We start from the raw sequence: 13,455 nt of genomic DNA, 5'->3' as shown, positions 1-13,455 counted from the left end.
TCAAAATTAGAAGGGTCCACACAAGCTAACTTTAGAGTGGATTATTTTGAATTATTCATATTTTAATTCTGGGAATCTTTTATTATTATTTATTTTATTTTATTTTAATAAAAGTTAATTTATACGAATCCTAAGTGACCACGATGCCCATGCATGCAGGGTAGCTTTCCCGCAGGGACCTTATCTTAGAGAGCAGCCTATTATTATTTTTTTTATTATTATTTAAATTACATTATATTAAAATTTTAATTTTAAGTAAAAATACCGTTCAAATGTCAATAACCTCAACAACCTAGACTAATAATTTAAATAATTTGAATATTATCGGTCCAATTTGACTAATGGCCCGACATTCTCTTACATCTCCCGCGACATAGCCACGTAACCCACTTTTTATTTTCAAGAGTGAAAACCAACTTCACACATCAACACGAGCCCTTCCAACATAATTTGTCTTCACCATGCATTCTAAGAAAATTTCCAAGTAGAACACGTTTAACCACAAAATTCTTATAATTGAGCCACTGAAAATGAGAGTGCACCTTGTTGGTATAGATAATAACGTTCATTTCGTTTAAGTTTTTCTTAGACCTCCTATCCTTAGAGTCGCTCTGATTGGATTCATTCATATACCTCTCCTTCACTCGAGTGTCACATGGGTCATGAAGCCTATACGATTCGAATAGCCAACCCGACCAACTCAAAATTTTTGGTTGACTAAAAAACATCCCGATCTTGAAAAGTAACCAGAGCTACATTTGATTAGTTATAGGCATCAAAGGAAGCCAAAATGGTTGACTAAAAACAATACATAAAATAAAATAATATATTTGGTGATTTTATTGGTAAATATTAAGGGAAGGAACATCTATAATCTACCTACTTGGATACTCTTCCTCCAAAATTTATATGCAATTTGAATTCAATTTTTATTTTTTTAGTCTCCTTATTTTTATATTATAATTATTAAATAATTATATTAAACAAAATTAAATATTAATTATCAATTTAATATCATTTTGTGAAACACTTTAAAATTTTACCTAACCGTAATTTACTCAATAATATCATGATTAATTTTTTTTCAAAGCATAGCTTGCCTAACAATTAATTCAAAGGCTGCAATAATTCCCAACTTTCAAAGCATATATTATTTTTTATACGTCGTTTTAGAAGGTAAAATTAACGTTTAAGTATTATTTTTTTGACCTTAGTTCATTATTTATAGGGTTATAATTTGGTTTTTATATTCTCGTTCTTATCTCGTTTCATTATCAAAATAATTACATTTTCGATCGGGTTAGGTTTAAACACATCTTTTGGATCAACATGAAATTTCACATTGGTTGAATTAATGACCTGGACAAAAATCTAACCCAACTTTTATGGGTTACGTTGATAGTTGAGATTGGTTGAGTTATTGGGTCATATGAACACTTCTTGTTAAAAAGCACGGGAGTATAATTTACTAATTATAATATTGTAATTTTTTCAAAGAGTAATTTACCAAATTGCCCTCATGAAGCTTCATACGAAGTAGAGAAAGCCAACTAAGCCAAGGCTCTTTGTGGCTCTTTTTCTATATTAATTTCTTTTGGATAAAGGTCACGCAAACTTCTAAGGAAAATTAGAACCTTTTCTAATTGACCAGTCTCGTTGAAAATGTGTAGTGGACTTTGTATTGTATAAGTGTAAATAATATTTTTTTAAAAAAATAAATTAATTCTAAAATTTGAATTTAGCGGGTAATTTAATTTAAAATAAAAATAAGAAACCCGAGCTCAAAATTTTATCGTATCGATTTCAGTTCATTAAATAATATAAATACATTGATATTAGTTAGTATTTTAGATTTGATGCTAATAATTTCTAATAGAAATAAAAATAATTTTAGGACATAGTTAATTTAATATAATTAAAATTAGATTATAAACGACAAGCATGTCTATTTCTTTAAATTAAAATTTACGTTATTTTAATAATAATATTATAAAAGATAACGTAAAAGAAGTAAAATCGAAACTTTTTGAATAATTAATTGAAAAAGAAATTTGAAAGGAATAAATTATTATAAATTTAGCACATTTATTATCCATTACAAGCAAGCCAAGTCAAACAAAGAAAAAAGAATATATTTTTTTAAGTAATGAAAATGAGAAGGTAGAGAAAAAGTCAAAGTTAGGAACATATTAATGATTAAGTAGTTAAATAGTTTAAAATTAGAATAATCAAATATTGAGACTATTCCCTCCCCCACCAACTCAAGGTTTTCATTGGTCGGTCACACTTGCCATTGTCACCGCTAGGTATTTTTATACTTAGTCGAAGGGGATAAATGAGATTAATTTTTTATTATTGACTTTTATTATTTAACCGAAAAGGAATATAAGGGTGTTCGTAAATTGAGTTGGATCTGTTGGATGATGGAAGTCCCACATCGACTAATTTAGGGAATGATCATGGGTTTATAAGTGAGGAATACTAACTCCATTGGTATGAGGCCTTTTGGGGAAACCCAAAGCAAAGCCATGAGAGCTTATGCTCAAAGTGGACAATATCATACCATTGTGGAGAGTCGTGTTCGTCTAACATGGTATCAGAGCCATGCCCTAAACTTAGTCGTGCCAATAGATTGATAAATCACAAAGAACTCCTAAAGAAAAGGAGCCAAGCCCCTCCTCGAAGGCAGTAAAAAATGACTAAGACTCCAAAGGAGTCGAGCCTCGATTAAGGGGTTTATAAGTGAGGAATACTAACTCCATTGGTATGAACCACGACCAAGAAATTTCTATATCTCAAGGTTCAATTACACGGACGAAAGCCAAGAAATTTCTATATTTAAGCTCATTTTTAATTTAAGAAGTTAAGGTCGGACGAAAGCCAAGAAATTTCTATATTTAAGCTCATTTTTAATTTAAGAAGTTAAGGTCGGACGAAAGCCAAGAAATTTCTATATTTAAGCTCATTTTTAATTTAAGAAGTTAAGGTTACATAGGTTAAGGTTGTAAAGGCTATATAAAGCCTCATTTTCATCGGACACATCACGAGAATAGAATTTCTATTTTTTTTCAGTTTGTTGAGAGTTAAGATTTTGTTTGCAAATTATTGTGTTTATAACTTATATGCTAGAATCATTCAAGTGATATTGTTCCAAAAGAGAATAGAATTTCTATTTTTTTCAGTTTGTTGAGAGTTAAGATTTTGTTTGCAAATTATTGTGTTTATAACTTATATGCTAGAATCATTCAAGTGATATTGATCAAACCTCTTGTGGAGTGATTCGAATCACGAGTTTTCTTTACTCTAGATCTTGATCATCAAGGTAATCGGTTCCATACTTTCCCTTAGGTTTATTCCATATCAAATATATATATAAATTATATTCCAAAGAATTATAGTTTCTTTAATAGAGGAGATTAAATAAAAATATTGATGATATTAAATAAATTTAACCAGTTTTAAAATAAATAAAACTAGTTAACCATTTCTTTAAAAACAAATTAAATTACTTGTTGTGATACTATGATTAACTTATAAATATAAATTTAATTATTAATTATGATTATTTATAACTTAATACTTATTTAGTTTTTTTTAATATATACTTTCTATATTCAAATTAATTGCAAGATTTTTTTTTTTAATTTAAATTTTTGACAGTTGATCGAAATACATATTTTGTTATTACAAAGTTATGCTCGGGTTGTCTTGTTTAAAGGACTCGGGTCAAAGATTAAACAATAAAATCATATCATTAATCATAAATTTATTTTTAAAAAAATACAACAAATCCACACTTAGCTTATTATTTTCTCAAACGAATTAAAAAAAAAAAAAAAGGAAAAATAATTATTCTCAATCACCAAATTAAAGTTCATCAATTGGGTCGGCTGCAGACATTTCGGATCTGGCCTTGTGATCCAGTGAGTGGCTGAATGTCGCCCATCTTGATCATAGCAGCCACGAAGTCAGACTCAAAGGCATCACTGTCGTCACCGTAGAGTTCAACGAAGGAATCGGTGGATCCGCCGTCGTGGAGGACTTGATCGGAGCGGAGCAAAGCCTTCTTCTCCAAAAGGTTCTTGTAGTAGTAGTTATCGAAAAGCTTTGGGGTTCTAAAGTCCAAAGGGGCACGATTGTCGTCTCCTCCATTTCTTGGGCAGCTTCGTTGCCTCTCTTTAGCAAATGACTTGTCGATGTTGGTCTCGTTGTATATACGATTCTTGAAAAACAAACACCGAGCTTGTCCAATGGTGTGGGCTCCTGCATGCATCAATTAAGTATTGATATAATTCCATTTATCATAATTAGATTAGTGATTTAACATGATCATATGTTCAAAGTTCCATACCAGATAAGGCAACCAAGTCTCGAGGGGAGAGGCCCTTGGTGTTGAATCGGTTGATGAGGGTGTCGAGGGTGGAAGTTGGCGGAGGAATGGCACCAACGACATCAGAGAAGCTGGCTGTTTTAGAATCTCTTCTCCCTAATTTAACCTTCCAACTTGGTCCTCCAAGCTGAAAAAATTAATTAGTCGAGCAAAAAGTCAACATAATCGAGTCAAACTAAACAAACACTTTTTAAGGTACGAGGTTTAGAAAATTGATGTAATTAAAAAAAAAAAAAAAACTCACAGCTACGACAGAGTCACGAGCAGAAAGAGTCAAAATATCAGCACAAGAGACAACACCAGGACAAACTTTTTCAACATTTTTCTTTATACTCTCAATTACATTGAACCCTCTAACGGATCTATTATTGGGAGCTGCAGTTTGCTCTCCCGTGAATGTAGGAGTATCTTCCAGAAGAATCGATCCATCGCAACCCTAATAAATGACGATCAATTGTACATAATATAATTAAAAAAGAGAACATAACTAATATAAGAAAAGAGATTTTTATACGTTAACGAAGCAGTCATGAAAGTGGAGGCGGAGAAGGGAAGCGCCCATGCGAGGTTCCTTAGCCACGGCAGACCGAACACCGGCTCGGACAGTGCTAAAGAGCTTAGGGCAGCTCTTGTAGTAGAAATCGGGAGAGAGATGAGCCGAGGAGTTCCCCATGAACACGGCGAATAAGGCTAATGCTAAGGCCACAACCATTTTGTTGGGACGAGAAAGGGTTACAATCGCCATGGATTTCAAAGTAAAAGGAGAGATTATTGGAAAAGCAATGAAGATAGGATGATTGAAGCTTGAAGAAGAGAGGGGTATTTATGGAAACTTGAAAGGAGACCAAGTAAAATTTGGTTGGAATATTTTAAATATTTATTTACAAAAATACTTAAAATATAAAATTTGAATTACTAGAAGAAGCTTATTTATTAAAAATTAATTTTTGAAGGAAAAATAGTCAAATTTGAAGGTTTATTATTATTATTATTATTATTATTATTCGCTCATTGGACTACTTTGAAAAGTTCGTTTTTTTGTCAGTGAAGTATCTGATGCAGGGATTATTTGTAAGGCAGCCACGTTGGAAATTCCAACATAATTTAATTTAACAAATTTGAAAAATTCATTATACATCTTAAAAATAATAATAAAAAATACCCAATAAATAAATATATATTTATAAAATTTAAAATTATTTAAAAGTAATAAGAGTTTGTGAAATGTGAACCAGAATATTTCGCGCCAGACGTGAATTCTCCGTGAGGTTCATCTTGGCCGCAACTCCCTGTAGCGCCTAATCGCGGGAAATTTCGATCGGAGATGGATAGATTGAGCGCCGAGGTTGGAGGATTGGAAGCTTCATTGCTTCGAATGGTCAATGATCACTAGTACGCCTCTCTCAAGGTTCGGGAAAACTCCGGTTAGTTACTATCTCCTCTCTCTCTCTGTTTTCTGTAATTTCTTCACTCTCTCTTACGGCTTCATAGTCTTTAGATGCTGATTATTTTAAAGTTTCGTGATATTAAATAGTAATCTCCTTGTTTTGAATCATCGCGATAGAGAAGGCGAAGAAAGATGCTACTCAGAAGGCGGTGTGTGTTACGGATCTTTTAGTCGATGCTGTGAATGGTGGAGTTCAAGAATCGTTTGTCAATTAGAAGTTGATTGAACTCGAAATTAGGGCATTAGCGATTACGATTGCTCGATTCGCTAAGCAGATCGATCAATGCCTCGCCGTCACTCACGCTCTGAACACCGACGTTAAGGTTAGCTCTCATTCCTACGAAAGCAACTACTAAGTTATAATTTCATGGAAACCTACATTTTAGCTGTATGTATGCATATGTTAACACTGCATTGTTGCGAATCAAAGCCTGCTTAGTCTGATTACTGACTGGAAAGTTTAGCATTGTTATTGACGTCCACAACTTTAGTCTTCCAGAAGTCGTAAAACTTTTTAAGTGAATTAAATGATGTTGAGATGGTATTCGAGCTTCAAGGACTACGTTGCGGCTGTCAATAATGGTTATGATACTACCTGGTAACCACATTTGAGTCTAAAAGATTTTCCTCTAATTGCGGTCTAATGTTCCTATGAAGAGCTTGTGGCATCGAGTTGTTGCGTACATATTTGGTGTATTGTTTGAGCTGTTTTGTTATTTGTATTCTTAGTTTTGGTTAAAGCGTTTTATGTTAGATTCATACCAGTGGTTAGTTATTGAAACTCAGTGGCTAAGCAGTATCTATAAAACCACCCCCGGTACTACTTGTATCAATAAAAATATGAATAGAAGTGCAGTTCCTGAAACTTAGGTCAGGGCCATATTGCATCTGTGTTTTGCTAAACTGCTTCTTAAGACAACTCAAGCTATTATTCCTTTTAAAATTATGAGCTAGGTATAAAAATGACTTAAGAGGGAATGAGTTTAAGTCATAGTGACTACCTACGCAGAATTTAGTATCCTACAAGTTTCCTTGGTAGACAAATGTAGTAGTAGGACCAAGTAATTTCCCGTGAGAATAGTCGAGATGCACATATACTGATCTCGACACTCATGGATATATAAAAGAAACTTGTTAGTTGACCTTGCCAGTTATCTAGCACAACTTTTGGCAATAGTTTTGAATACGGAGGAAAAAAAACTATTTTTAAAAACATCACCCCAACTATCATTTAGGTTTTGAAAAATTTCTTTTGTGGTTTGATGGATTGTTTTCCATGAAGAGATACTTTTCATACTCGTACAGATTATGAACACATCAAGTATACAAGAGAAAAAGACTACATAAGTTACTTATAAAACTAAATCTTAACTTCCATCTTTGTGATCATTGAATAGACATTTCTCATGATTCATGGAGCCTTGATGTTGTTTATCCTCTGAAGGTAACATGAATATGTATTGTGCAGAGGGAAAGAAACAATCTCTTATTCTTTTTATAAATAGGAATACTCTCTTATTGTTTTGTTGGATATATATAAAGAATCTCAATCTTATCATAGAATTTTAGACAATTTTTGTCGTGCAAATTGTTACTTGACTTTAGCCTTTGTATTTTGGATCGACATGAACCTAAGACCGTGTGATTAGTTTTAATGCTTGAATCACTCAAAAATTTCTTAGTTTAAACTAAACCCAATGAACTCACACTGTTTCTTTAAGACTCAAGGTGTCAAACAATTGCCTCCCAGGATAGAACAGAATATCAATCTGTGAATGAGCACATCAACCACTAAACTGAACGAACACTACAATATGCGAGTAATTGTCTGAAAAAAGAAGTGTTTTTTTGTGTGTATCAAACAAATAAGAAAATCACATAGAAGAAAATCACATAGTTATAGACTATTTGTGGTCATTCAAATACTCCCATCTCTTGGTAAAGAGTTGTCTTTTGAGAAAAAAACATATCCTTTTGTTAAGGTAGAGTCCTTTAATGAAAAACACATCCTCTCTAAAGAATTGTGGTTTTAACAAGACTGAAATGCTCGTAGTTAAAGAGTCAATCGTCCTTGCTTCTTAGAGCGTATTCTGCAGAGTCGAGAAAAACATAGATCTTCATCCTCTGCTTTAAGTTCGCTGAATCTGTGCACCCTTAACATTGCTTGATGAGTTCTTGTGGTGTAAGGATATCAAGGGTGCAGCATATCCAGATGGAAACTCGTATAGAAATTTAGAACACCTCAGTCAGCATATAAGATAATTTATTAGAAACTTTTAAGTTGAATGATGTTGAGGATGGTTGGGAGAGGACTACTCGGAGAAACCAAAAACAAAGCCACGAGAGTTTATGCTCAAAGTGAACAATTTTATAACATTGTAGAGAGACGTAGTTTGTAACATGGTATCAGAGTTATGCCAATAACTTAGTTATGTCAGTAGAATTCTTAAATGTCGAACAAAGAAGTTTAAGTATAGTAAAAAATTGATTCAAATGTCGAACAAAGAAGTTTAAGTATAGTAAAAAATTGATTCAAATGTCGAACAAAGGGTGTACTTTGTTCGAGGGCTCCAGAGAAGGAGTCGAGCCTCGATTAAAGGGAGGTTGTTCGAGGGTTCCATAAAACCTCAGGAGATAGGGTGTACTTTATTCGAGGGGAGGACGATTGTTGGGAGAGGAGTCTCACATCGGTTAATTAAAGGGTTGATCATGGATTTATAAGTAGGAAATACTATCTCCATCGGTATAAAACATTTTGGAAAATCAAATGCTCAAACATTTTGGAAAATCAAATGCTCAAAGTGGACAATTTCTTACGTCTACAACTTATTTATTCCTCCTTAACACAGTGCATGTCATCATTTTGTCAATTTATTGCTTATGTAAACTGCAATCTGCTCTGTCAATTATTAGCTGATGCCATATAATAATCATTTCTGCAACCTTCCAATTGTTGGTATCCATATTATACTATTTCCATTAATATTCAGCTTCATAATTATCAGATATATTATCGTATTAGGTGGGTTCACATTTTTTATGTTTTGCCTCCCAACCCATGACAATGATGCGGTCGCATTTTTTTTTTGGGTAACAGGTGACTGTTGACAAATTTCGGCCATTATTTTACATCACAAAAAGAGGCCCAGGATTGAGCCGAACCCGCTGATGATTCTGATGGGAATGCTTTCTACGTTAATTCTGGATTTATCTGGGACCTCAACAGCATGGAGCATTGAATTTGGAGAATACTCACTCTGAGGTACACATTTAACCTTCATTGCTATTAAATGATGCATCTTATTCTGATTGCCCATGAATCTAATTTATTTAAAGATTCTAAAACTAAGTAATACACTTAAGCTAACTTTGTTTATAAACCAATTCTTTAAGCCTTCTTTTTTTTCTTGGTCTTTTAAAATATAAAAAGTCGTTTCAAATTATAATTTTTTTTTTTTTTATGAATTAATTTTGTTCTTTTGTTCAGAAAGCATTTTGATTTTTTTTTTGTCCTAGCTTGCCTTCTGAGTTAGATCACTTCCAAATACGTGTTTGTTTCCCAAAATATTTTAAATAAAAGATTACAGTGGCTATTACTTGTTCAAAAAGACAATACCGAATAAATTATGCTAATCATTTCGATAATATTGTTATTACTACTACTTTTTTTAATACAACACTTGTATTTTTTTCAAATATTAAACAAACTTTTTATTCCCAAGTGTGGAAGTCGCAATTTTTTAACAGCTAACAACAATTTATATTTAATCTCACGACATATTTTATTCGGAAGTTGCATGCTAGTCAAATATATATTATTGATTTGTTCAGAATATATCATCCCAATACATCACGCCCTCTTAATTTAGAGTTTAGAAAATTCCTTCATAGAAAATTTTAAAACAGTAAAAAAAAAATGAAGACCAGTTAAAAGTTCAAAGGCAATGATTGTATGGATGTATTAAGCAGAAAAAAAATACTCGGTTATATTAGGAAGGAAAAATTTCCTAATTTCACGTAGTGAGTGATTCACTGACTCCTTGCAGTTGGATTATAATAGCAAATGAAATAGTACAACACTTAACCTTACCTTCACAGGTTGTTTGGTCATAGTTTTCACAAAATTAATCTCCAAAATGATTGAAAAAGTGTGGTGATAGAATGGGACAAATGTAGTAGGTAGGTGAAGCAAAGCCAAAGCTTTAACACATGTTTGTCAAAGACCAACCCAATTATTCCCTCTGTCATCAGGAACAGTTGACTTAGCTAGGAAGGGATAAATGTTTCACAAGTTGATCAATTGGCAACTGTTTTAATTTAAATTTGGTCAAAACCAACCGTGGGTTTTGTGTCTCTTTGTAAGGCATTGACCCTCTCTTAAATAACACTTTCTTCCTCCTCCTCCTTTTGGGGCCAATTCTTAAGTTCTATGTTCTGACTATTCTTCAGAATTCCTCGTAGGTTAGAGGTTAATATTTTGAAGGATATTTGATTTTAAAGGCTTCAAGTGGAAGAATTTAGGATGGTAGATCCAATGGCATAGGTTGTACTAATCCAAGTTCACTGCTAGTAGATATTGTCTGTTTTAGCTCGTTACGTATTGTCGTCAGCCTCACGATTTTAAAATGCGTCTGCTAGGAAGAGGTTTTCACAACCTTAAAAAGACGGAATGTTTTGTTCCCATCTTCAACCAACGTGGAATCTCATCGATGTAGAGATTGTAACCATTAATTTAACGTTGATAAATAGAAAAAGAAGAAAAAAATGAAGGTTGTAAAACGAGACTTAAATAGGAAATTTGAACTTCTAACTAGGTGAAAAATGATCCAATGCCTTATTTTTATGTCATTATTTCTGTGCTGGCTTACTATCATTTTTCTTATTAGTTAAATTACATGTTTATTGTTACACTTGTAAAGTTGTTTTTTTCTTTGCTTGAAAGTTTGAGGATCATAGTAATTTTTTTTGACTGACTAAATTCCATTTGATTTTAGTAAATGAATTCTTAATGCACAAAGTCGGTAGGACTATAAGTTAAAATTCAATATGAACTATAAAATTATTTGAATATTATAATTCCAATGAAGTGGGTGCGTGTTCAAACGACTGTTCAAATGAAGCTTCTTTAAGTTATGTTTTAAGTATAATATCAATTTATTTGCTAGCAGGTCAAGTGGTTGGTGGATTTGTTCAAAAACAATTCGATTAATATTTTGCCTATTAGTTAACAATTTCAAAATTCCAAGTAGAATTAGAAGTCTTGTACAATAAAAATATTTAGATCTGTTTCATATTTTTAATTTTTTTTTTTTCAATTTAGCTTACTTGATTTTGAAATAGATTTGTGTTTAAACCAAATAAATTTGTGTATAAAAACACTTTTAGAAAATACAACCAAATGTATCAATGTTTCAACTCTCAATAATTTATTTTATATAAAAAAATGTTTTAAAAATAAAAATAAAAATGATCAAAATCCTTATCTTGTTGGTAACTCTTTGAAAATGATTTATTATTATTATTATTATTATTATTATTATCATCATTTCAAAATTAATTTTGAAATATTCTACCTTTTGTTCCAAATACGTTTTATAAAATTGTGATAAAAATAACAAGTAAAAATTATTATTACAACTGTCTAGCCTGAATAATATTGGAACTTACTTGATAAAATATTTTACAAAAAAATATCACAAATGCAAGGAACTCGTATATGACATCTAGGAGCCACCTATTACCTTCTTAACAATGGATTGTTCCATCTCCTGCCCATCAATAGTTGACTTAAAAAATTGTCAAAGCATAATTTGATAAGAGCCATGGGAGACTTGGTCCATAAGAGCTCTTTCTCCTCTCATACCTTTGAGATATCCAAACCATGGTGTCACCCTACCCGTGACACCTTCCTCATTTTTCCCTATATAAACCAAACACATTCCTCATCATCTTCACTGTGGAATCCCAAGAAATACTGTAGCATATTACAAGAAGTAAGCAAGCAATAGCTCTAATGGCGGCCCTTCGCTCTCTTTTTCTCTGTGTTTTTGTTTTATCAGCTGCCCTAAGCCATAGCCATGCACAGCTGACTCCCAACTTTTACAACAAAGTCTGCCCCAAGGCCTTGTCCACCATTAGATCCGTCGTCTTGAACGCCATCAAACGTGAGCCTCGTATGGGAGCTTCCCTCTTACGTCTCCATTTCCACGACTGCTTCGTCAATGTAAGTTCATCTTCTTTCTTGTCGTTCTGATTGTTCGTTTTGTTCAACTCATATAATGCAATCAATTGAGAGTTGTAATTTTTTTTATGATTAGGGTTGCGATGGTTCGGTCTTATTGGACGATATTGGTAACTTCGTTGGAGAAAAGACTGCCTTTCCTAATGTAAACTCGATCAGAGGATTTGAAGTCGTCGACCAGATTAAACAAAAAGTCAATAAGGCTTGTAAAGGCAATGTTGTGTCTTGTGCTGATATCTTAGCTGTTGCTGCTCGTGATTCTGTTGCTATTGTAAGTATAAAACTATTAAATCGCTCAAAAATCCAAAAAATATTATTAACGATCCAAAATGTTGAACTATGTTTTGAACAGCTTGGTGGGCCAAACTACAAAGTACTATTAGGAAGAAGAGATGCAAGAACAGCAAGCGTAAACGATGCCAACAGAAGCCTCCCTCCGCCATTTTTCAGTTTCTCACAGCTTCTATCCAGCTTCCAATCTCAAGGTCTCGACCTCAAGGACCTCGTCCTCTTATCGGCCGGCCACACCCTCGGCAAAGCTCGATGCGCCACCTTCCGAGCAAGGATATACAACGACACCAATATCGACCGGAAATTCGCAGCGTCGCTGAAGGCAATTTGCCCACCAAGCGGCAAGGATAACAATCTGATGGGTCTTGACAAGACTTCCAATTTCTTTGACAATGCCTACTTCAAAGCTTTGTTGAATAAGAAGGGTCTTCTCCATTCCGACCAGGAACTGTTCGGCGGCGGGAGCCAGGAGAGTGATGAATTGGTGTCGTATTATAGCAGATATCCATACTCCTTTAGAGATGACTTTGGTTCTTCCATGATCAAAATGGGTAATATAAAGCCACTTACAGGAAGTTACGGAGAAATCAGACAAAATTGTCGGTTTGTCAACTAAAATGTTTCGGTTTGGTTTTCGCTTTCGATTTGAATTTGGATTTGGAATTGGATTAACGTTGTTTGGGATTCGAGTGTCGAAGAGTGTGCAAGTTTGTGTATAACCTTCGTTGATGTTTGTTTGTATTATATGAAATTAAATAATTATTGTGCCCTCCTAAAATGTTGTAGAAAATATTAAAATTTTGTTTCAAAATCGTTAATGCATAAGATATTTTTAAATGTGAAAAAAAATAATGTTTGAAATGTCAGAGATAATGGTTCTTAGTTTGCTAGTCATCTTTGATCGTCTCTTATCAACACTTGAAACTTGTTGTGGGTATAAACGCCTAAAGGCTTGGAGTGCACATTGGAATGAGAGAGAGAGAGAGGGACGCCCTCAAAGATTGTGACGGTTGAGCCTAAAAGGAGTAAAGAAGCTTCGAGATGTGTGAAAGGTCATCAAATTTGTCTCGATATCTCCCCTACTAA

At 33.2% G+C, this 13,455-nt stretch overlaps 2 protein-coding genes across 5 annotated transcripts; one reads left to right on the top strand and one right to left on the bottom strand.

Annotated features, from left to right (window-relative positions):
- Positions 1-3,733: 3,733 nt before the first annotated feature.
- LOC111777586 (peroxidase 4-like) lies at positions 3,734-5,166 on the bottom strand. The gene is made up of 4 exons (XM_023657245.2): positions 4,905-5,166; positions 4,635-4,826; positions 4,352-4,517; positions 3,734-4,263 (listed from the first exon to the last, which is right to left on the bottom strand). The coding sequence occupies exons 1-4, from the start codon at positions 5,133-5,135 to the stop codon at positions 3,878-3,880; spliced, it is 975 nt and encodes a 324-aa protein (XP_023513013.2). The 5' UTR covers positions 5,136-5,166; the 3' UTR covers positions 3,734-3,877.
- A 451-nt stretch (positions 5,167-5,617) lies between these two features.
- Positions 5,618-13,138, top strand: LOC111777587 (peroxidase RIP1). Of its 4 annotated transcripts, none has more exons than XM_023657247.2 (6): positions 5,618-5,814; positions 5,966-6,160; positions 8,935-9,099; positions 11,897-12,060; positions 12,155-12,349; positions 12,431-13,138. In XM_023657247.2, the coding sequence occupies exons 4-6, from the start codon at positions 12,013-12,015 to the stop codon at positions 12,983-12,985; spliced, it is 798 nt and encodes a 265-aa protein (XP_023513015.2). In that variant the 5' UTR covers positions 5,618-5,814; positions 5,966-6,160; positions 8,935-9,099; positions 11,897-12,012; the 3' UTR covers positions 12,986-13,138. The 4 variants fall into 4 exon arrangements, with proteins under 4 accessions (XP_023513015.2, XP_086974501.1, XP_086974500.1 ...); XM_087118375.1 differs by having other exon boundaries at positions 5,960-6,160; XM_087118374.1 differs by having other exon boundaries at positions 5,955-6,160.
- Positions 13,139-13,455: the final 317 nt, after the last annotated feature.

The sequence above is a fragment of the Cucurbita pepo genome, chromosome 16 (assembly GCF_057944985.1).
Source record: "Cucurbita pepo subsp. pepo isolate OVF chromosome 16, ASM5794498v1, whole genome shotgun sequence".
Lineage (NCBI taxonomy): Eukaryota > Viridiplantae > Streptophyta > Magnoliopsida > Cucurbitales > Cucurbitaceae > Cucurbita > Cucurbita pepo.
The sequence above is the reverse complement of the archived record's forward strand: the minus strand, read 5'-3'. Positions and strand labels throughout refer to the sequence as shown.